Source organism: Eptatretus burgeri, chromosome 10 (genome assembly GCF_056783735.1).
Source record: "Eptatretus burgeri isolate ZD-2024b chromosome 10, Ebu_testis_v1, whole genome shotgun sequence".
NCBI lineage: Eukaryota > Metazoa > Chordata > Myxini > Myxiniformes > Myxinidae > Eptatretus > Eptatretus burgeri.
In genome coordinates, this window is record NC_140970.1 from 18,355,800 (window position 1) to 18,381,226 (window position 25,427).

General features: G+C 44.3%; 1 protein-coding gene across 2 annotated transcripts in view; it reads right to left on the reverse strand.

The window, feature by feature from the left end:
* DSTYK (dual serine/threonine and tyrosine protein kinase) overlaps positions 1-25,427 on the reverse strand; it is an 83,607-nt gene that overhangs the window by 27,477 nt on the left and 30,703 nt on the right. Inside the window, exons 1-6 of one of the 2 annotated variants that reach the window (XM_085897241.1) lie at positions 17,010-18,071; positions 14,186-14,428; positions 12,345-12,771; positions 11,651-11,886; positions 4,665-4,748; positions 2,532-2,708 (exon numbers count right to left, since the gene is read on the reverse strand). In XM_085897241.1, coding sequence (XP_085753367.1) covers positions 2,532-2,708; positions 4,665-4,748; positions 11,651-11,886; positions 12,345-12,771; positions 14,186-14,428; positions 17,010-17,027 — 1,185 coding nt within the window. In that variant the 5' untranslated portion in view covers positions 17,028-18,071. Of the gene's footprint in view, positions 1-2,531; positions 2,709-4,664; positions 4,749-11,650; positions 11,887-12,344; positions 12,772-14,185; positions 14,429-17,009; positions 18,072-21,221; positions 21,342-25,427 lie in introns of those variants that run through there. The other variant, XM_085897240.1, reaches the window with a different exon arrangement.

Sequence of the window (25,427 nt, forward strand, 5' to 3'; positions counted from 1 at the left end):
TGGTCCATGTTGATCTCAAGGTCAGGTTGTGTGTCAGGTCACATCAGCTCAGATTAGGTTGTGTGTCAGGTCAGGTCAGGTCAGATTAGATCTGTGACTTGCTACAGGTACCATGTACACCTGTACTAACCTGTTCCATGGTCGGGTTGTTGGTGACTAAACCTTCTCCCACACCAAGTTTCTTGGTGAGGAGGGTGTACGATGTAGACATGAAGAACAAAACCTGTCAAAGGGGGAGGAGCTCCTTGTGAGCCAACGGCCATCCATATCTAGTGCCTAACTGTGTCTGCGGACGTCCTCCTGCGGTTGGGTTACTTTTTCATTCGGAGGTTGGTGGCAGGATTTGCACTTCGGCCACCGCAAAACCCTTCATTCGGCAAAAATTCTAAAAGCATGAAAAAAAAATCTGAAAACCCACTCTGTGGGAGTACCTCCTGTGCAGCTTCCCTTCGCAGGGCAGCTCACCCGATGACAGGATTGGGGCAAAGCTTTCGAGACCACCAATCTTTGATGATGGGGGAAACCACGGGGTAACCTTCCTGGGTCAGATTGTGGTAGTGTGTGTCGGGGTGGTGCCGACGACGGCGGTCTCCTTGGGTTAACCTGAAGCAGTCCCTTTGGGTGGGTGCCTGGAATGTCCTATCCCGAAGAGAGAATGATCACCTGTCTCCGTTATCATCTGAGCTCAAGCGTTTGGACATCGGTATTGCAACACTCTCTGAGGTTCGGAGAGCGGATTGCGGCGAGATCATGGTGGGTGGTTACACCTACTATTGGTCTGGTCGCTCTGATGGTTACGATGCCCAAGGAGTTGCTGTAGCTGTATCCAATAACCTGAATCCAATGATAATTGAGGTAGCTCCGGTCAATGAGCATATTATGAGACTAAGGATTCGTCACTCCTTAGGTGTCATTTCCCTGGTCTCTGTTTATGCTCCGACTGAGGCGAGTAATCTCACCGTGAAGGACGCATTCGATGCCATGCTCAAGTCTGTGGTTCGTCAGTGCCCCAGGCAAGATACTCTTCTAGTCTTGGGGGATTTCAGTGTATCAACTGGAACCGATAGGGATGGTAATGAGACTTGTTTTGGTCCCCATGGGTAAGTAACTGTGAACCAGAATTGCACTAAGTTCCTTGACTTTGCAATAAGTTATGGACTTAGGGTGGGTGGCTGGTTCATGGTTTAAGCACCCACAGGTTCATTGCTGGACTTGGTATTCCAATGCTGGCAGTGTAGCAAAGGAGATTCACCATGTGCTCGTTGATGGTCGCTGGAGGATGATCCAGAACTGCAGGGTGTACCAGAGTGCTCAGTTCCTCAATACTGAGCACAGGCTTGTTGTTGCAACAATGAAGTTGCAGCTTAAAATCGTCTGCTGCGGCTGTATGGACATGCGGCTCATTTTCCTGACGCTGATCCTGCTCACCAGATTCTCTCAGCGAGGGAGCCTCATGAGTGTAGGAGGCCAATGGGCCACCAGGTGCCCTGTGGTTGCAGCAGGTTGATCAGCATCTCAAGGAAATGGGGCTGGGCCAGGCGTCTGCCTGGGGGATGGCCAGACAGAGGCCCCTGGAGCACTGACAGAAAGTGAACGCAGCCACCTGCTGCTCTAGCACATGTTCCCATACCTGACCTGACCTGACTTCAAAAATAATTGGCTGGTTGAATTCAGTGACCTGAAATAGAAATCCCTTTCAAATTTCAAGTCAATTGGATAAAAATTGAGGATTTTAGAAAAACCTTCTTAGTTGTTGACCTTGGGCCGATGTTGACCTCAAAAATAATTGGCTCGTTGAATTCAGTGATCTGAAATATAAATCCTCTTCAAATTTCAAGTCAATCGGGTGAAAAATGATGATTTATAAATCTGACCCGAGTTGTTGACCCTTGGCATATGTTGGCCTTTTGGTCCATGTTGACCTCAAAATAATTGGCTGGTTGAATCCACTTACCTGAAATATAAATTCTCTTCAAATTTTAAGTTAATCGGATGAAAATTGAGGATTTTAGAAAGCTCACCTAAGTTGTTGACCTTTTGCACATAACCTATGTTGTTGACCTATGTTGACCTTTTGATCTCAAAAACAATAGGCTTCTTGCTTATGACAAACTCTTCCATGTGGCGAAGATTCGTGAAGATCGGTTTGGAATTGTGAAGTGGAGGCAATAAACAGACAGACAGCCAAACAGAATAACAAAATCCACTGACCAATATACTCGAAAAATCTACAATTTTGCAAGTAACAAAAACCAACAATCAAACAGGGATGAAAAAGACAACCTCTGCCCACCTTCGGTGGTGAGGGTAATAAAGTTTGTCGATCGTACTATTTATATTATGTCCTGTAAAGGTGGTATGGCAGAACTTTTTGGATGACACTTGTAATTATACAGAGATAATTAACTCGTGATAAGTAGCAAAAGGTAATCTGCTGATTGCACAGAATGAAATTTGTCGGACAACATTTCACCCTTTATTTGAATATTCAGCAGCTGTACTTTGCGAGTGGAACAGTGTGAAAAACAAACCTGGTGCAGGGAAGTGGCGAATGCCTCGTGTGCATAGTTCACTCGAGTCTGGAATTGGCTGCAGATGTTTCGCGCCAGTTTTGAAGCATTCAGGCTCTCAATGGTGTCCTGCGCAACCTTGCGTTTCCACTCGGGCGTGAGCGCAGGTGGAGCGTTCCACGTCAAGCTCTGCCAAAGCTGTGTGAGAAAAACACGTGACCGTTTTAGTTTGTTCAACGTCAAATGAACTCCATGGACATTCGCTCGAGTCAAAGGAAAGGCATCTAACAAAGCATACACAGGTGTTTCACGATGTTTACAGGGATTTAGAAAACGACGTTATACTCCAAACGTATCGCCTCGTGTTTCATTTTTCAAAAAATATTGCTGGTTTCCCCCAAAACAGCTTTTGCACAGACAAAAAGTGAAATTTGAAGAAACAAGGAGTCATTGCCCACCTCCCCAACCCCTCACCCGTTTAAGAGGGGAATCACCAGGTTTTCCCCTTTTCGAAACGTGTTTTGAGCCAAAAAAAAAAGTATTGAATTTTAGAGCAACAGGTGAGGCATTCACTGTTGGGAATAATGGGTGACATTGGCTGGAAACTGCGTACAAAAGGACCGACATCTACGCTGAGTGTCGCTGGTGGAAAACCATTCCTTCATAGCTTTGGGGAGGAAAACTCGTTGAGCCCCCCGCACCCTCCACGTACATCCTTGTTTATACAGTTGCAGCAGCAAACCATCATAAAAACAAGGGCATGCATGCTGCCATCATGGTTTAAACACTATCACCGACCATATAGCATCATACGAGCGAGAAGAATTACACGTGTGTTTTGGATGATATTCTGAACATCAAATCAAGCAAATTGTGCAATGTCACTGCAGCAAACTGTCTGGATAAATGAATTAAGGACTGAAGCGAAAAAAAATATCACCTTGTTTGTAATGCTCCACTTGCTTTTTAGTAGCTGGAACACTGTCCTGACTGTTCACTTCTTCCGTTAAGCCTGGTGTTGGCTTAACAGTTAAATTGGCTGTTCGGGTTAGGGTCTTGAGTTCGACCCTTTGAATTAACACCATGTGGTTGATTCAGCCTGCCATCCTTACGAGGTCGGCAAAATGAGTACCAGCTTACTCGTAACAGGGGCATAGCATAAGAGGCACAGCCACGTTTCCAGGAAATGATGCAACCAGTATCCACAGGCTGCATACGAAACAACACCAACTTCTTCTGTCGCTCTGTTATTATCAGCTGGTACCGTAGTATATACGGCAAACTCAAGTGCCAACCTAAAACCTACTTGGTCAGGAAAAAAAGGAAAATCTATTTGGAATTTATTTAAAATTCAATCATTGTTGTTGGTTTTTTTGTTTTCGAAGGAGTCAAGGTTATGGTGTAGCTTGCTTATGAGGCCAGGGCATAAGGAGACATTAGTGTATTTTCAAAGGTAGTACAGGGCTGGCAGGATGGCTTAGAGGAACACAATCTCGTCTCTGTGCCGTTTCGCCTGGGTTTGAATCTGCCCGACTACAAACATCCTGGTGTCCCGCAAGCAGAGTGAGGCATCAATGTGTGTGCCGTCCTCAGATGGACGTTAAACTGGGAGTCCCGTCTGCCAGCATTAGTTGGTGGATGTGAAAGATCCCACAGTGTCCTTCGCAAAGAGTAGGCAAGCTATCGCCGGCACCGTTAACAAATTCCAAATTCCTGCCATAACCTACAGGGGGCACTGCATCGCAGCATAGCCACACCCTCAGCAGATGATGCTACTCACAACCTTGTGCTGCATACAAAAGAAGAAGCAAAAGTATTACAAGATCATTGGGAAAGAATGGACAAATCAGCACAGTTCAAGGGATATGAACCTGCTATCTCAACATCACGACGTATGTACCAATATGAGAACATCAAATCGCTCAATTTCTCGGAAAGCCCTGCTGTGATTTGTGGAAATTAAGCATGCTTTGCAAAATAGGTCGAACGTGCATCATTATAGGGTGTTTAACAAACCTTGGTTTGGTACCGATGCAAGTTTATTGTATGCAACTTTATCTTCAGGCATGGAAAAAGTTGAGAGAGAAAACTGCAAAATTACGAGTTAGAAATGACAAAAGTATTTTTTTTTTACGTCATTGAAAGATAAATTACCTTCTTTATCTGCTCCCAAAGCAGAAAGGCTGCAGATGAACCCGAATGAAAGGTAACCTCCACATGATATGCCGCGTTCAGGATCTATGCACAACAGTCCATCAATCATGTCATATCAAACTGGAAAAGCTAAAACTTCATTGCTGCACTTGTCAGTTACAGATATTTAGGCAAAGATGGTTCAAGGTTGACGTGGACGTATTTATTCTCGAAAATGGAAAAGTAAAGGGACTTTGGCGAAATTTCATCTATTTCTCAAGGTATTCCCACACGACATGTACACACTTGTCCCATCAATATGATAGCACCTTGCAGCCATCTGCATATATATATATATATATATATATATATATATATATATATATATATATATATATATATATATATATATATATATATATATATATATATATATATATATATATATATATATATATATCTTTGGGACTGGTAGGCAGCCATTTCAGAACAAGTGCTTTAACGTTTCCATCATTCATAAATAATGCCACCCAGATGTTCTTTGAATGGAAAAATGAAATGAAAATCGCAACATGAGACGTCTGGAGTGTATGCGGGAGGAGTTAGAGCTTTCCAACACGTCTCCGTTAACAGTGCTCACACTTGCAATGTGATTGCGAGCATTACTGTGCAATTAAATCATGCCCTGAGTCAGCATACCCAGCTGTCGTCTGCAAATTGCTTGTTGCACTTGATTGCATAATGTGCATCTTGATGGCTTTCCCACATTCAAGAAATTCCCCATCAATTAAACCATGAAGGGCCCAAAACACTATTGCTATGTTTCTGGCTAATGGCTGAACCTTGCATCTTTTTGTGGTTGTGACCAATATGTGACCAATGTGACCAATTGCATCCACTCCCCAATGGCTTACTTTGACTCTGGTTTGAAATTAGGGACACACGGTGCCTTCAGAAAGTATTCACGCCCCTCGACTTTTGTCACATTTTGTTGTGTTACGGCCTGAATTTGAAATGGATTACATTAAAAAAAGAAAAAAAAAACATTCTCACCAATCGACACAAAATTCCCCGTAATGAAAAAGTGAAAACACATTTTTAGAATTTTTTACAAATTAATTACAAGTGAAAAGCTGAAATGTGTTGAACCAATAAGTTTCAACCCCTTTGCTATGACACTCCAAATTGAGCTCAAATTACCTTTGATCATCCTTGAGATGTCTCTCCAACTTGATCGGAGTCCACCTGTGGCCAACCCAATTGAATGGACATGATATAGAAAGAAACACACCTTTCGAGATAAGGTCCCGCAGTTGACAGTGCATATCAGAGCAGAAACTCTACTATGAAGTCCAAGGGACTGTCCATAGAACTCCGAGATAGAATTGTGAGGAGGCATCGATCTTGGGAAGGGTATAAAGCAATTTCGAGAGTGTTGAAAGTTCCCAAGAGCACATTGAGCTCCATCATGAGGAAATGGAAAATATGGAAGTACCAGACTCTTCCTTGAGCTGGCCATCCAACCAAACTGAGCAACAGAGCGAGAAGGACCTTAGTCAGGGAGGTGACAAAAAAAACCCAATGACCACACTGAGAGAACTACAGAGTTCCTTGGCTGAGATGGGAGAACCTGCCAGAAGGACAACAATCTCTACAGCACTTTACAAATCAAGGCTTTGTGAGAGAGTGGCCAGACAGAAGCCACTCCTGAGAAAAAAAGCACAGGACAGCATGCCTGGAGTTTGCAAAAAGGCACATGAAAGACTCTGAGAGCATGATGCAAAAGATTCTGTGGTTTGATGAGATGAAAATCGAACACTTTGGCCTGAATGCAAAACGCTACATTTGGCGGATACCGAGCACAGCTCATCACCTACCTAACACCATCTCTACCATGAAACATGGTGGTGGCAGCATCATGCTATGGGGATGCTTTTCAGCAGCAGAGACTGGGAGACTTGTAAGGACAGAGGGAATAATGAATGGAGCCAAATACAGGCAAATTTTGAAGAGAACCTGCTTCAGAGTGCAAAAGAACTTAGATCGTGGTTAAGATTTACGTTCCAACAGGACAATGAAAACAAGCATACAGCCAAAGAAACATGTCTTCAGAATAAGAATGTGAACGTCCAATGAGTGGCCCAGCTAAAGCCCATACTTGAATCCCATTGAGAATCTGTGGAAAGACTTGGAGGTTGCTGTTCTCCGACGCTCCCCATCCAACTTGACAGAGCTTGAGCAAATCTGCCAGTTATATTGGAAGAAAATCCCCAAATCCAGATGTGCAAAGGTGATACAGACATACGCAAACTCAAATCTGTAATCTCTGCCAAAGGCACTTCTTCAAAGTATTGACTCAGGGGTTGAATACTTATTGATGCAACACATTTCAGCTTTTCATTCATGATGAATTTATGATGAAATGGAAGACCAAGAACGAACCCAAGTAGCAAAGAGCAAAGATGGAGTCATCAGGAGGAACCTGGATAGGATTTGGGTTTCAGCCGTGATTTCACTACCCCCAAACGCATCCTGGCGTAGCCAAGTCAGCCTTACAGAAAATAAAAATTTCTAAAAATACGTTTTCACCTTATCATTATGGGGAATTTTGTGTGGATCGGTGACAAAATTTTTTTTTTAAATACAATCCATTTTACATTCAGGCTGTAACGCAACAAAATGTGACAAAAGTCGAGGGGTGTGAACACTTTGGAAAAGCACTGGATTTCATTGTATATCTTGTAAAAACATACATGCGGTCAGGGTTTAGCAGTGCCCATGGCAGCAAGCCAATTACTAGCAATTACCATGGATGTGTCTAACCACCAACCAATTACAAACAACAAGACGGAGCATTTAAGAATACAGAGCCTCACTGGGATATATTGATTACAGTTGATATGCTTCGGAAACAGGTCTGGCTCAGGGGAAATGAATGAGTGGTCATTTTACATCTCAATTAACCCTTTTGACATTTTTCAGTTTTCAGATTCAGATTAGATTAAAACATTATTTTTATGATCTAGCACCATAATCAAAATGCAAATCCAAATGCTCCACTGTGTGTCTGTTGGAGAGTGTGCAGCGAAGAATGAATTTGTGCCTGCAACATGGTGATGGACACTTTCAGCACTTCATTGCAGGAAATCAATTGTGTGGATCATGTCACGACTTTTTGCAACATTTACACAAAATATTAGGTTCCGAACTGATATAGTTTTTTAGTGTATGGGAATTATTTAGGGTTATTGAATTAAAATAAATAAATAAATAAGAATCACGCTGTATTTCATCACTGCGCAAAGCTGTGTGAAGATAACAGAGTTTTCAAGCGCTTTTGATGTATGACAGATTGCAGTAGATCGTCTCTAGCATCTATCTATAATTCCAGCAATGTGTGTGTGTGTGTGTGTGTGTGTGTGTGTGTGTGTGTGTGTGTGTGTGTGTGTGTGTGTGTGTGTGTGTATGTGTGTGTGTGTCTGCGACCGCTGTTTCTTGACGACCGCCGGTCCGATCTGATTGAAACTTGCCAGGAATATTGCCGGGGCCCCGTGGATGTGCCTTTTCAAGGTTTGATGTTAATCGGATGAGCGGTTCCCAAGTTACGGCCATTTATCTGTCGACCAATGACAAGACACCGTGATATGACATGAATGACGTCACAATTCTTCTTCTTCTTCTTCGTTTGGTATGACGTCACAATCGACGCTGGGGACCTGAGTATGTGCCTTTTCAAGGTTTGATATCGTTCTTCATCCGTTTCAGCTGTTTCCCAAGTGTTTCCCAAGGTTTGAAAGCTGTTTTTTCCCAAGGCTTGAATTAATTGTGCTCGGTTGACATTTGTGAATACATTTACAGAGAGAGGGGCGAGAGAGGAGGGGGGAGAGAGGGGGGCGAGAGAGGGGGCGAGAGAGGGGGCGAGAGAGGGGGCGAGAGAGTGGGGCGAGAGAGTGGGGCGAGAGAGGGGGGAGAGAGGGGGCGAGAGAGGGGGCGAGAGAGGGGGGCGAGAGAGGGGGGCGAGAGAGGGGGCGAGAGAGGGGCGAGAGAGGGGCGAGAGAGGGGGCGAGAGAGGGGGCGAGAGAGGGGGCGAGAGAGGGGGCGAGAGAGGGGGGCGAGAGAGGGGGCGAGAGAGGGGGGCGAGAGAGGGGGCGAGAGAGGGGGGCGAGAGAGGGGGCGAGAGAGGGGGCGAGAGAGGGGGCGAGAGAGGGAGGCGAGAGAGGGGGCGAGAGAGGGGGCGAGAGGGGGGCGAGAGAGGGGGCGAGAGAGGGGGCGAGAGAGGGGGCGAGAGAGGGGGCGAGAGAGGGGCGAGAGAGGGGCGAGAGAGGGCGAGAGAGGGGGCGAGAGAGGGGGGCGAGAGAGAGAGGCGAGAGAGGGAGGGGAGAGAGGGAGGCGAGAGAGGGAGGCGAGAGAGGGGGGTAACACAATTCAAGAGGGGGAGAGGAGGGGTGAGAGAGGAGGGGGAGAGAGAGGGGGGGCGAGAGAGAGGGGCGCCACAATTCTTCTTCTTCTTCATTTGATATGACGTCACAATTGACGCTGGGAACCTGATTATGTTTCCCAAGTTATGGCCATTTATGATACGGTTGGTCCGATCTAATTGAAACAATGCCCCAATCCAGTCGTCGTTTACGAGAGCGAAGGAACAAAGCTGCACATACTGGCACGCACCGACGGGCCCGCACTAGTGGACATAATGCAGACAAGGAACAAATTATTGTAATACTTTTCAATGTAAAAATGTTATGGTTACATCATCATATGCTTGATGAGTTTGTTACTGTGGGTTTGACTGTACAAACAGATGCCAAAGTATAAGGGTAATGGGGTTTCGCGCATCCCATGACTGGACAAGTTCTCCATGTTAAATACAAGAAGCTCGGAAATAGTTTTCTCTGGCTTAGACATGGTATGATCCCCATCTGCATTGTAGCCATACAGAAGAAGACGAACAAGACATGCTCGTGGTGGGGGTACCACTTCCGTGCTGTCACATAAGCTTCCATCAAATATGAATCATCCTGTTGTAGATAATGCCCTCCAACAAACCAGGGCAGCCTTCAAAAGCATCTTCGCACGGCCTTCTGCGTCAGGTTGAATCGCATCATTCAGACACAATTTTCTGCATTTCCTTTTATGCTATCAAGTAAACGCAACACCGAGAGCCTTGTTGTTTTTGGAAGTCAGGAGAACGGGCAAGTATTAGGCTTTTCAGACGTGTTGGATTGATGGTAGTGGCCATCTTGCCAAGCACTGTCTGGTAAACCTCGAACAGTTTACGCATACAGAAGACCGTGATAACACTAGCTTTGTCATACTCTATTTTATCCAACAGTTCTTCCTTTGCTGCTTCAGCTGTGGAAAACTCAATCGATACTGGGCTTATCTTCCTAAAATAAGCGCTGTGCGGTTAAGCAATCGCGATAACATTGGATATCCAAAGAAACAACGTCGCCTTGCTCCAAAATGCCGATCAAACGGTCATCCTCCAGTGTGTGCGCCATTCGTTTCATTTTGTTATCAAGTTTCTTGCACTTATGTAGATCCATTGTTTGAAGTGCGTCTTTGCCATGACGAACTTTTTTTTTTTTCGAAGACAGGGGTTCCACTGTGAGTTGACTTTCACTTCCTAATCTTTTTCGTTGAACGTTTGACTCATTGGAACATACAGTATAGGAAGAAAACAATTTCGTGCAGGATCGATGCCAGGCTGCTCCCTTGTCCTTCCATACTATATGATCTGCATTGTCCACATCAAATGCAATAAGCATGGCATCCAACTATTTGAATCTGCATGCCCAATCCAAAAATCATTGTGCATGGTTTCATGCCCTGAATGTTGACTGGAGAGTGGACAGTTTAGTTTCTCCTCAGTATCCTTCTGACAAATAGCACACAGCGTCCAGTCCATAATTCTGACGTGCCGATGATGGGATAGCTTCGCTTGTTTCGGCCCGCCGTTTTCCAGTACTGGCTGTGCCGACACCTGGAAGTACATAAAGATGCACACAATTTCAACCAATGCCCTAAACTACGTACATCGTCGGGGAGGATGACTCCATCATGTCACAGAGAAGAAGACGCGATCCATCATAGTGATCCATGTCTGGACGATGTGTACGATAAGTGTACTTGGGAGAATGTGGGAGGGCTGGCTAAAATGACATAGGGGAAGTTGGTGCATAATGGGATACTTCACCTTGATGACGCACGTAAAAATGATCAACCATGCAAGCCATTAATCGTATCAAAATTGAAAGAAAAGAACAAATTGGAATGGAAAACCGATACATTTAATGAAAATCACTCAAGCCCAAACAAAAGTAATAAACTCCACACTTCCAGTAAATTTAAATTTATATTCAAGAATGAAAAATACTTATCTGTTGTCAATAATCGGTGGGCCTTTACTTGGAGCATCAGATGTTAAGCTGGTGCTGACGATGACTTAACCACAATATGAAGTTTTATTCCGCTGACAAATTGCGTGGGTATATATATATATATATATATATATATATATATATATGATGTATTGCTTATAAAAGTGCAGCCATGTAGATGTTGATTCAAAGCACCTTACGAGCATATAAGGTCATGTCTAGACGGTGTGACATGGTGCATCTGCCCGCTATTGATTGATCTGATCGCAGTAGCAAGTGGCTGCTATAGTATACAGCGTGCAGGCCGGGCTCACAATGTATGGAGTTTAATGACCTCTTGGGGTGTCTAACTCTGGAGTGAAAGTGTTCTGTTTTGATGAGAGCTTTCATTCGACACCAATACTACCTTTGTATGACGATCCGTTATCGATATAGGTTTTTTGCCCTATTTGACCTCTACAGACCTTTCAAGGTCACCCAAACTGACCTCATCCAGGGTCAAATTTTTGTGCCACCATTCGGATTTGTGTTCCTTGGGTTGAAATCTGTAGAGTTGCATTGAAAAACCAACTTTCACAAGCATGGTAACGAACTCTTTATTGTTTGTATCGTCCTCGTCCCTATTACCTGTCGTAGGTGTGCACTCGCAGGATGCTCAACTGCTGGTTCACCGCCAGAACGCTCTAAGCTTTCGAGGCAGCGTGCAAGCGTGCCGACAAAGCTCTCACGCAGGTAATCCACAGAGCTGATCAGCTGCTTTGCCACAGCCTGCTTCAGCCGGGCGAGGACCATGTCTTGGATCTTCCTGGAGTAGCTCTGCACATCCCGTGCACGTAAACAGTCCCCGTTCATCGCAGCTATATCTGCAGAGAAAGAGAAATAAATCAGAAATGCTCACTGGCATTTCTACCATCAATCACGTGTCATCGATGATGAAAACTTCACCACACCTACCCATCACCATTCGCATGGGCTATGATGGCCCATTCCTTAAATCAAATTGCTCCTACTCTTCCATTCATCTTGTAAAACACAGGACAAATTAAATCCTTCTGTGGTTTATATTTGAACAGCTCATTAATAACTAGCAAGAAATCCATACTACTCTCACCAATCAATAGCCCCTGTTGAGTAAACCGAGTAATGTTGGCATCACAGCTGGTGAGACCAATTCAAAGGCAGAATGCTTGTGTGGGGAAATAAAATGGGGGTAATCGACTGAGGGGCCTCTTAGATCTCTTGACAAGTTTTCGTTACACAGCTGAACACAAGTTATGCAGCTTTCCACTCACTTCCCTTTGTTCCAATAGAAAATGCCCACCGGTAAGTTCCATCTCCGCAGCGGCTTGCAACATCTCGCTGCGCATTCTCTCCATGGTGAGGACAATCATGTCACGAATCTCTTCTTGCTTCTGACTGGCGATCTCGAGCAGCGACTGGTACAATTCCGCCTCCTTGGCTTGTGCATACTCCAGACGCCTCGGCGTGATCTGCAAGTCCCTCGCCATGTCAAACGCGTGACTGATGAAGAGATCGAGACCCCGAGCATGCACGCCACTCACAACACCTGTCGCTTCCACGAGGTGGGCCTGCAAGAACTGCCGAACAAACAAAGCGAGTTGCGAAGCTTGCCAGGTCACTGAGGCTTGAGGCTTCATTCCTGGTCCAGTTGACGATCGCTCGTTTTCTTCGATAAAGCCGAGATCAATCAATTGGCTGTGCAATCGATTCATTATTTGATCTTTGGTCTGGATAAAAGCAAAAGAGTTAAAATAATCAAAAAAATGTATTTTTAGTTAAAAGAAAGTTATTCTTTGGTATTGAATTGTAAGCTTAGTGTGATCAGATGGGAACACCAAACAAATGACCTCTGATTGCTTCATAGTGTGGGGAAAAAAAAATTCACAATGATCGAGATTAAATATAAATTGCAAGGGTGTGAACTAATGGCAAGTTTTCTCTTAATTTCATCATTCACAAATTTTGTTCTTAATGTTTCTTTTTTCATGAGTGTTCACTTTGTCAAATAAAGGAGTTAAGCTTCATATCATTGTCAAGCTCACATCTTCGTTCGTATGCAGCACAAGGATGCCGGGTAGCATCATCGGCTGAGGGTGGGGCTGTGTCGCTGATGCAATGCCCTCCGTAAGTTAGGGCAGGAATTTGTAATTTGGCCACGGTGATGGCGATAGGTCGCCTTCTCTTCGCGAAGGACAACTTGGCGTGTATAACGTCCACTGACTAATGCCGACAAAGGGGACGCACGTTTAACGTCCATCCGAGGGATGACACATACATTGATGAATCACCCTTCCTGTGAAACACCGGGATGACAGTTTCTAGCTGGGTCGGGATTCGAACCCAGGCTAGACAGCTTAGTCGTGAGTGTGCGTATCAACAGACCATCCTTTCAGCCAAGTTCACCTATAGCAGCACATGCATCCTTGTGCTTAAAAAGGCCAAAAATTTAAAATTTAAACAACGAGCAAGAGCACAGGTTGGGTTATTGAATTCACAAATTCTGTATAATGTTGCACACTGAAAAAACGTCGGTGCCATCAGCAAGTTAAAGTATGAATCATTGTAGGGATTTTATCAACCGTAATCTGATAAGGGTATACTAAACACCATTGTAAGTGAGGTGCGGTTGACGTTACAAGCGTTCGTCCTTCGTCAGATCAAAAGAGGGCCAGCACCCAAAACATCAGCTGCACCTCTCTTAAAATGCCAGTTAGCATACCCTTCTGTGCTTTCAGTTGACAAAATCATCGTTTATCTTATCTGCTGATGCAAACCTACACTAACTTTCACAAAGACGAGTACGGCAATGTACTAAAAAGCCTGGTGTTGGCTTAGTGGTTAGGGTGGCTGGCTTGGAATCTTAGGGTCCTGTGTTTGAGCCCCATTGGCCACTGATTTAACACCAGGTGGGGTTGACTCAGCCAGTCATCCTTCCGAGGTTGGCGAAATGAGTACCAGTGTACTGGTATAGGGACAGAGCATCAGTGGCATAGTCGCGTTCCAACAAAATGGTAGCTACCTGGCAGCCAAGCTGCCATATGCAAGAAGACATCTGCAATGTACTAGCATGAATCAATGTAGCAGAGTCCAAAAGAACCCTCATATACAGCGTTCACCAATTAGAGAAACTGAGGTTCCTACATCAATGAGATTCATCTCAAGCTGGTCGGCGCATGGGGTAGTGGAGTTGCCATCGAGGCACAGAAAGAACACAGGATCTGAAGTCTTGCTCCCAAGCTCTTGGAGGATACGAATGTCATTTTCCGAAAGCACAGCACCATCAATGGCGTAGACGAGCAGTGGGATATGCGACCGTCGACAATCCTCCAGCAGGGAGCCCAGGGACTGCACCGAGAATGAAGGAGCAAGCAAGACCGATACCTCCTGACCTCAGGAAGAAGTCAAGGTATAAGACAGATTTGGTAGGAGGGGGGGGGAGAGGTGGGGCAAGGGGGAGGATTTGCAGTGAGAAATAGAGTGAAAAACAAATCATAAACCACAAAAAAAACAATATTTGTGAATCCACTGCAACAAGAAAGAGAGCTTGTGGAGATAAATGACAAATGAAAAGCTGATTTGGAAATTCTAAGACAATGAATGGTGTCCTGTAGCCAATCTCTTTATGAAAATGAAAATAAAACATATTTCATGGATTTAGCTTGCACAATCAAATGAGGGAATGAGAAATAAAACTGCATATGAAGTGAACATGGTATTGAAAGCAGCCAGCCTCAAATGTTAAAAGGTAAAGGATATTAAACCAGAAGGGCACTGGGTAGAGCACATGCCTCCACCACGCAATGCCTGATCCACAAGAACATATCTGGCCCAATACATTTTTGAAATGTCATGCTACATATCGTTTTTGGCACTCTTTCTCAATGGTGAAGAATCACTTTAAAGATTAAATAATTCTGTATCCAGATCCATCTTCATCAAAATCAAATCAATTCGTCCTTGTCACACACCCAACATGTCCACTAACTTTCATCCAAATGCGTCAACAACTTTTTGAAATATCGTGATGTATATTACTTTCGCCCCATCTGTCAATGGTGAAGAATCACTTAAAAAAATTATCACATCCGGATCTTCACCAAAATATAATCAGTTTGTCCATGTCACACACTGAACCTGACCATCAAATTTCATCTGAATCCGTACACAACTTTTTGAGATATCCTGCACACGAAACAGACATACAGGGGTGAAAACAACCTCCTTCCACCTTCGGTGGCTTTGGTAATAATTGCCTGGGAGAGTGAAATGAGAAAACGTGAAATGGAAAACAAGGACAAATGCAGCTTGTGTCATATTACATCACTTCCATGATGTCACATAACTGAAACATGTACGGTACAGTGCATCTCGGATTACTCGTCTGTGAATCGCTTTCCATGTGTAACGTGTGGGAGATGAAGAGGTCAAGACCCTGGATGGGCACGAACTAAATTTTGACTGAATAGAGTTTAAAAAAAAAAAATCCTGCAGTACACAAGGCTGCGGAAGAAGCTTTGTAAATGCAAGACAGTGAGTGAGATTATGGCACACAACGTACTTTCACATTGATTTATAAAGATATTAGTTGAAAACAGTCAAATCCGCAGAGTTTTGCGGATTTGATACACAAACCAAATGAGCGAATATGCTGAACAATTTCACAACTTTCTCTATCTTGACCTTTCATTTGAATACCTGAGATAATCGTTTGTGTGCACGAGTGCGAGAAGAAGATTAAACATACATACGTATCTCGCACAGAATGCATGAGGTGACAGACCTGCAACCTGGAGTCTCAACATCATGAGCTAAGTGCTCAGCAAGGAACGTCGATGCATTCAAAACATTTGCTGTCAAAATGTTGAGATGTTATCCAGCAGGACTACACTCGGGGATGTAATGGTTGGTGGTCGACTCTGGCTGGGAGATTGGGGGTTCAAATCCCAGCCGAGTCATACCGAAGACTTTAAAAATGGCACATGGTGCTTCCTTGCTTGACACTCAGCATTTAAAAGGATAGAGCATGGACAATCTCCATAGGTTAGTATCCATGGGGAGGAGGAAATGCCTCTTGTGCACAAATGCCTCGCTAAGTGCGGTGAGAAAGGCGGTGCCATTGTTGTGGCATCGCTGGGACCGAGAGTGCCCCGCGGGGGGGGGGGGGGTGACTGTACTTTCCCCAAGCTCAGTAGCTGTGTTTGTCTCGTCGAACAGTCCTGTGTTGTGTCTCGTGTATTTATCTGTATGTCCATGCGTGTGGTAGCTCCAAAACGAGCCTAAGATCCTATTTAAAAAAAACAAACAAACTGTCGGACACAAAAAATCCAGATCTACCATGCACGTAAACATAAGATCTGCAGATTTATTTTATTGAAAATGTTTTGGATGCATGAGAGAACGATGTGGTGTAATGGAAAATAAGTGGTAAGTTAATTTGGGTTGGCCTGTTTGGTGTTCCCTTCCCCCCCCCCCCACCCTCAAGGCTCACAATGGTGGGAGTATAGGTCCAGATCTAAAATACCATGTTGAGTAATTTTTCGTCTCCTCATATTCTCCAAATTCTTGCAAAAGTACACGGTTGTCTATTTCGATTAAAAAAAAAAACAACTTTGAATGCATTAACGAGAAATCGAATATGACTGGCACACAATTACAATGAAATTGATCAGTTTTACATCCCCCAAATAGATTGTTCAACAGTGTGCCCTTACAAAGTACACCAGTCCATTCACTTGAACAGCTGCAGTAAGCAAACAATGTAAGCATTGTCATACTTGAGCTAGTCAATCACATGGTGTCTGTAACTCCTAGGTCATTGCACACATTTCCTTTGCTGCTCGAATAAATGTATCACAACGTTTGTTAACCCAAGTTACTGAATGCAGTGCTGCCTGACAAATACATGAGGTTATTAGTTTGGCTTCTAAAAATATAGAGGGTGGGGGGGGGGGGAGGAGTAACTTGCTTCCATCGCAGGCAACATTTAGTGGCGAAGTGTCGGCAGGCTGTCGGTGGTGCCAAGAATCCAGGGCAGGGCTCCTCATCAAATTCCATCGTATGCGTGTCAGAAAGGAAAATTATTACACAGCACCGACAACCAACAACACCGGCAAACGTCTCCAACCATTGGTGGCTTACAGGACAGTGTACAAATGATTCTTCAGCTGTGTTTATTGCAAAAACTAAGGCTATTTTAACAAAAAAAATACTTATTAGTGTTTAAATTTGAGCTCACATCTATTAAAAGGTCTTCTTGTCCTGGGTGTAATGGCTGCTTGTTTGAGGGGGGTTGTGGAAACACGGCTACAATGCCATTTTGTGGTCCAGAGGTCAACAAAGCTTTCAAATGTCGTAAGTTATAGCGAAGTCCATTTTTCATGAACAATCGCCGTGCTGTTATTTACTTTCCATCAGGGATTGTCTTTGTATTACGTGCAAAGAAGCATCAGAATTGTGACGGTCTTTTCTCCCCAGTACGTTCCGTACATTCCTTTTCCTTCATTTCATAATCTTCCCCTTTTCTTTTTCCTCTTTCCCAACTTTCCTACCCTGTCTTTCCTCCCATGTTTTCAGGTCGTTCTAACTGACTGGTGAGATGTGGATATTATAACGAACCTCACTGGTGCCTCAACACCTACATGTTATCATACCTTTGCTTCGACAGTGAATGAAAATGGAAAACTGATCGACTTTGTGTTTGCTCGGCACTGACAGCGCTTGCAATACGAGTCTCAGACAATTTGGCAACTTCACTTAAAACCAACTCTGCAGGAGATAGTTGAGAGTTTAGCGGACGATAAAAAGCAAGACAATAATATTAAATGACGATGAAAGGAAGGATGTGCACGAAGAAAAGCTTTCTTCAACTTGTTTCTTCCTTTTGTCCTTCAGAAGCCTCATATCACCGGAATCGACACATTAATTCAAGCAATTTCATGGAGTAAAATACTCACATTTTCATTAAACTAATATGATCCTTGAACCAAGTTCATGGCTCCTCGTCTGGAGCACCAGTCAAATAAAATGTGTTTTACTTCCATCATGAAATATGAAATATATCCCCCTCCCCCCCCTTCCTCTCCACCCCTTCCACTTTTTTTCTTCCCTCCTTCTCCCTCCTCCCCCACCACCCCCAAAAAGCAGGTTTAATGCTGACAAAGAAGTGGCAAGGATTACACTGGGTGGTTTGCCTTTGTATTATAAGCGGGAGTCAGGCCAACAAATTGGAATTTGTTCAGGATGCTGATGATAACTCGCCTTCTCTTCACGGAACACATACACACTGTGGGATCTTTCACATTCACCAACGAATGCAGTGAAATATCCTCGATATAAAATGACATTTAACAGAAGGTTCAATAACACCAATCAAAATGTGAAAAAAAATCCCACACATTGCTGTTTAGCGGCCAAGTTCCCAAATGTAGCTCAAGGTTTATTTGTTAAAAGTTGTCCACAGAGCACAGCACGGGGTGATGATGTTATTGCACGCTGCACGAAAACGAAAGCAATCAAATTTTCTGCAGGAAATTAAGGCTCATGGAAAAGCTTGCACATATAGTTTGCAGAAGAAAGAAATCAGTGTACTTTAAAGTAAAATAAATAATTAATAAATATGAGATCCCTTACAAGGAATTCCAATACAAGAGGAGACCATTCGGCCAATCGAGCTTGCACAATGGTTACCAACCCAGAGTTGTTTGTCCATGCTCTATCTTTTTAAATGCTGAGCATCAAGCAAGGAAGTAGCACGTACCATTTTAAAAAGTCTTTGGTATGACTCGTCTGGGGTTCTAACCGCCGACCTCTCACACCTAGAGCAGACGCCACCGACTCTGGTCTGCAACCATTGCGTGAATGGTAGATAAATTAACACATTAAATGGGAATTAAATCTGGAAGACGAGAGCTGAGATGGGAATGGTAAATAAGCCAGCCATTTGTCTATCCTCTATATCCATGCTGATCCTGTTTGCCTGCACATCCCTTGTCTGCCTATTCTCTGCCCTGTTGTTGGTGTCGACCTTCCACCCTCCATAACCCAGCTATTAAGAACCTCAATTTCTGTATGAAACAAAACAATCTCAGTCTTAAATGAAAGCCAAGCTCAAACTTTACAAACTAAGAATTTTCAAGGTCTGATCATACATGACAAGATGCACCATTGAGCAATAAATGTAACCCATTGAACTTTCTCACAATTACTGGTGAGGTGGCAATTTCTTGCATTCTTGGATCCACCATTCATTGCAAAATACAGTGGGGAGAACAAGTATTTGATACACTGCCGATTTTGCAGGTTTTCCCACTTACAAAGCACGTAGAGGTCTGTAATTTTTATCATAGGTACACTTCAACTGTGAAAGACGGAATCTAAAACAAAAATCCTGAAAATCACATTGTATGATTTTTAAATAATTAATTTGCATTTTATTGCATGAAATAAGCATTTGATACATCAGAAAAACAGAACTTAATATTTGGTACAGAAACCTTTGTTTGCAATTACAGAGATCAGACGTTTCCTGTAGTTCTTAACCAGGTTTGCACAGACTGCAGCAGGGATTTTGACCCACTCCTCCATACAGATCTTCTCCAGATCCTTCAGGTTTCAGGGCTGTCGCTGGGCAACACAGACTTTCAGCTCCCTCCAAAGATTTTCTATTGGGTTCAGGTCTGGAGACTGGCTCGGCCACTCCAGGACCTTGAGATGCTTCTTACGGAGCCACTCCTGAGTTGCCCTGGCTGTGTGTTTCGGGTCGTTGTCATGCTGGAAGACCCAGCCACGCCCCATCTTCAATGCTCTTGTTGAGGGAAGGAGGTTGTTGGCCAAGATCTCACGATACATGGCCCCATCCATCCTCCCCTCAATATGGTGCAGTCGTCCTGTCCCCTTTGCAGAAAAGCATCCCCAAAGAATGATGTTTCCACCTCCATACTTCACGGTTGGGATGGTGTTCTTGGGGTTGTACTCATCCTTCTTCTTCCTCCAAACACGGCAAGTGGAGTTTAAACCAAAAAGCTCTATTTTGGTCTCATCAGACCACATGACCTTCTCCCATTCCTCCTGTGGATCATCCAGATGGTCATTGGCAAACTTAAGACGGGCCTGGACATGCGCTGGCTTGAGCAGAGGGACCTTGCGTGCGCTGCAGGATTTTAATCCATGACGGCGTAGTGTGTTACTTATGGTTTTCTTTGATACTGTGGTCCCAGCTCTCTTCAGGTCATTGACCAGGTCCTGCCGTGTAGTTCTGGGCTGATCCCCTCACCTTTCTCATGATCATTGAGGGTCCACGAGGTGAGATCTTGCATGGAGCCCCAGACCAAGGGAGATTGACTGTTATCTTGAACTTCTTCCATTTTCTAATAATTGTGCCAACAGTTGTTGCCTTCTCACCAAGCTGCTTGCCTATTGTCCTGTAGCCCATCCCAGCCTTGTGCAAGTCTACAATTTTGTCCCTGATGTCCTTAGACAGCTCTCTGGTCTTGCCCATTGTGGAGAGGTTGGAGTCTGATTGATTGAGTGTGGACAGCTGTCTTTTACGCAGATAACGAGTTCAAACAGGTGCAGTTAATACAGGTAATGAGTGGAGAATGGGAGGGTTTCTTAAAGAGAAAACTAACAGGTCTGTAAGAGCCAGAATTCTTACTGGTTGGTAGGTGATCAAATACTTATTTCATGCAATAAAATGCAAATTAATTATTTAAAAATCATACAATGTGATTTTCAGGATTTTTGTTTTAGATTACGTCTTTCACAGTTGAAGTGTACCTATGATAAAAATTACAGACCTCTACGTGCTTTGTAAGTGGGAAAACCTGCAAAATCGGCAGTGTATCAAATACTTGTTCTCCCCACTGTATATATTTACGTCCAATGAATTTCACAACGTGTGAAAAGTACCAGTGGGACTTAACGGTGCCTTTATCAGTGTCATTTTAACTGAAATATCCAATAATAATCAGGTCCAGTAATTCAAAGTTTTTCAATTTAATTTTAGTCTCCCTTTAAGGAATTTCTATTGCTGCTGTCAAATACACCCCCGTGCAGTCACCCTCAATATCACGAAGAATTATTCAATTAAAAACTGAAAGAAGAAAGGCAAAAAAGGTATTCAAAGATATTTCAACGGATGGATCGGAGAAAAAGATACTCAAGGGGAAATAAACCATACTTTTAGAAGTGGGTGGGGTAGTGCGAGCTCCAGCTCTGCTTGTTGTAAAGCTGCATCTGTATTGGTATCTGGCAGTCGCAAAGCAGCGATGCTTGCCCCTTGACCTTGGCATGGAGATATCTGTTAGAGGAGGCAAATCCAAACGTCTCAAACTCACCTGGTGGTTGGATACACAATACAGCGATTGAGAAAATCATGTCAGGTGAACGATTTTGTGAACACGTGCAGATTTTGGAAGGACAGTAACCAAAACATTTTGAAAAACTGCAATTTGTAACTAGATATCTGCAATCGCAAAACGATTGCCACGGGTACACCTCCCCAAAAAGCTTACCCTTGGCGATTGCCCACGACTTACCCTTGGCCCGTGATCGATTGATGGGCATATATTTTTTTCAGACCACCATATGACCTTGATCTTCAAAATTTAGGGCTAGAGTGTAAATTAAGAAATTATGACAACATCTACAATCTATTGACCAATAAAACACAACATCATGAAAATTGGAGGAAAATTATTCAAGTTATGATCAGTAAAGTTAATTAGGTCGCAATACGAAAAAAGTAGGTCAAGGACACGAATCAAATATCAAGTGCATAACTTCAATGCAGATCCACTATTATGATGCAAAAACATATATGGAAGATCAAGCAGTTTTTGAGAGTCCGCATTGGTAAAATTGAGCGATGAGGAAAAAAACAATTTTTTTTTTTTTCAGACTGCCATTTCACATTAACCTTTAACCCATAGGGGTATGATGTAAAATAAGTTTAAATGCAGCTTCCTCTAGGCTATCTAATGAGGGAAATTTTGTTATTATCGGAGATACCTTAGTCAAGTTTTGGTGAAAAATGTTAAAGTCTATCATTGGGTTATGACCTTCAAAATTATGTCAAGGTCGAAAAAGTATGTCAACACTGCATACCTTGTAATACCATTATTGATGCAAAATTCCATTCCGAAAGTCCTCGGACATTGTCAGAAAAAAGGGAGAAAATCCCAAATGGTGGTTTAGTACTCCAAGGGGTGTAATACATGGACCTTTAACCCAGAGGGATAGGATGTAAATTAAATTTCAATGCACCTTGCCCGAAGCTATATTGCGAGTGCAATTGATTTTCAATCGGACAAACTTTAGTCGAGTTATGGATAAAAATATTAAAACAACTAATTTCGTCATGACCTTAAAACTGTCTCATCAAAATGAATCTGCATAGAGTAACAGTGAAGATGGAAACAAAATAATGTCTGAAGTACATTTTCTACTGGTCAGAGTATGAACACGGTCCGGAGAGAAATAGCACCCAGACATGCTCAGAGACAAAAACCACCCGAACATGCTCAGAGACAAACACCGCCCGGACATGCTCAGAGACAAATACCACCCAGACATGCTCAGAGACAAACACCGCCCGGACATGCTCAGAGATAAATACTACCCAGACATGCTCAGAGACAAACACCGCCCGGACATGCTCAGAGACAAAAACCACCCGAACATGCTCAGAGACAAACACCGCCCGGACATGCTCAGAGACAAATACCACCCAGACATGCTCAGAGACGAATACTGCCCGGACATGCTCAGAGACAAACACCGCCCGGACATGCTCAGAGACAAATACCACCCGGACATGCTCAGAGACAAACACCGCCCGGACATGCTCAAAGTCAAACACCACCCGGACACGTCCGAAAACGTCTGGAAACAAACACCGCCCGGACTCGTCCAGAGACAAACACTACCTGGACACGTACAGAGACAAACACCGCCCGGACACATACAGAGACAAACACCGCTCAGACACGTACAGAGACAAACACCGCCCAGACACGTCCGGAAACAAACACTGCCTGGACTCGTCCGGAGACAAACACCACCCGGGCATGTAAAGAGACAAACACTGCCCAGACACGTAAAGAGGCAAACACCACCCAGACACATACAGAGACAAACACCGCCCAGACATGTACAGAAAAAAACTCCGCCTGGACACGTATGGAGACAAACACCACCCGGGCATGTAAAGAGACAAACACCGCCCAGACACGTAAATAGACAAACACCACCCAGACACGTAAAGAGACAAACACCATTCAGACACGTAAAAAGAAAACACCGCCCGGACACGTAAAGAGACAAATACCGCCCGGACACGTACAGAGACAAACACCGCCCAGATACGTCCGGAAACAAACACCGCCTGGACTCGTCCGGAGACAAACACCACCCGGGCATGTAAAGAGACAAACACCGCCCAGACGCGTACAGAAAAAAACTCCGCCTGGACACGTACGGTGACAAACACCACCCGGGCATGTTAAGAGACAAACACCGCCCAGACATGTAAAGAGACAAACACCACCCAGACATGAAAAGAGAAAACACCGCCCGGACACGTAAAGAGACAAACATTGCCCAGACACGTAAAGAGACAAACACTGCCCGGACACATAAAGAGACAAACAGCACGGACAGGTAAAGAGACAAACACTGCCCGGATACATAAAGAGACAAACACCATCCGGACATAAACACCGCCTCGATACAAACACCATCCGGAGAGAAACGCAACCTGGACACAAACACCATCCAGGATAAACACCGCCCGGACACGTCTGCATACAAAACACCGCCCGGACACGTCCGCATACAAAACATCGCCCGGACACGTCCGGATACAACCCACCACCTGGACACGTCCGGATACAACACACCGCCCGGACACGTCCTGATACAAAACACCGCCCGGACACGTCCAGATACAAAACACCGCCTGGACACGTCCGGATACAAAACACCGCCCGGACACGTCCAGATACAAAACACCGCCCGGACACGTCCAGATACAAAACACCGCCCGGACACTTCCAGATACAAAACACCGCCCGGACACTTCCAGATACAAAACACCGCCCGGACACGTCCGGATACAAAACACCGCCCCGACACGTCCGGATACAAAACACCGCCCCGACACATATGGATACAAAATACTGCCCGGACACAAGACACCGCTCGGACACAAAACACTGCCCGGACATGTTCAGATACAAAACACATGACATCATAAAAAATAAATTAAAAAAGAAATCACTAATTCCCCATGAGGAGTACTTGCTATTTGCCAAGTTTCAATGTTTTCCTTGGTGCGGTTTCAGAGATAGACGTCCAAAGTTTTTCCATTTTTCCAACATGGCTGCCACACCATGTGACCTATGATGTCATAATTATCATTAAAACATTCTACATTAGTCGCACCAATGGTGAAAAGTTCATCTCAATCTGTCAAGTGGTTGTGGAGAAAAACATGAAGATTTTGTGCGGACAAAGACAGACAGAAATCGGACCCAAATGCAATACCCTTTCCTTCGGCGAGAGTAATAATGAAACGTTTCGTGACCATCACAGCAGGATAGCTGAGAGGTAAGCCCGCTCACTCTAAGCTGTGTATCCTGGGTTTGAATCCTGACCCAGCTATAAACTGTCATCGCAGTGTTTCACAGGCAGGGTGATTCATCAATGTGTATGCCGTTAAACTGGACGACACAACTGCTGGAATTCTCCCACTCTCCTCCTCTCCCCTCCCCTCCACTCCACTCTCCCCCCTTCCCATATATCTCCACTCTCCCTCTCTCTCTTTCTCTCTCTCTCTTTCTCTCTCTCTCTCTCACCCCTCTTCCTCTCTTTCCCCCTCTCTCCCTCTCTGTCTCCGAAAGTATCTCGATGGTGGTTAAACCCGGATGGTGGTTATCTCCACACATATACGAACGGTGTTTATCTCCGCACATATCCAGATGGTGGCTATCTCCGCACGTATCCGGATGGTGGTTATCTCCGCACGTGTCCAGATGGTGGTTGTCTCCGCACGTATCCAGATGGTGGTTGTCTCCGCACGTGCTCAGATGGTGGTCGTCTCCGCACGTATCCTGACGGTGGTTATCTCCGCACGTATCCTGACGGTGGTTATCTCCGCACGTATCCTGATGGTGGTTATCTCTACACGTATCCTGACAGTGGTTATCTCCACACGTATCCTGACGGTGGTTACCTCCGCACGTATCCTGACGGTGGTTATCTCCGCACGTATCTTGACGGAGGTTATCTCCGCACGTATCCTGATGGTCGTTATCTCTGCACTTACCCAAACGGTGGTTATCTTAATACGTATCTGGACAGTGGTTATCTCTGGACAGTGGTTATC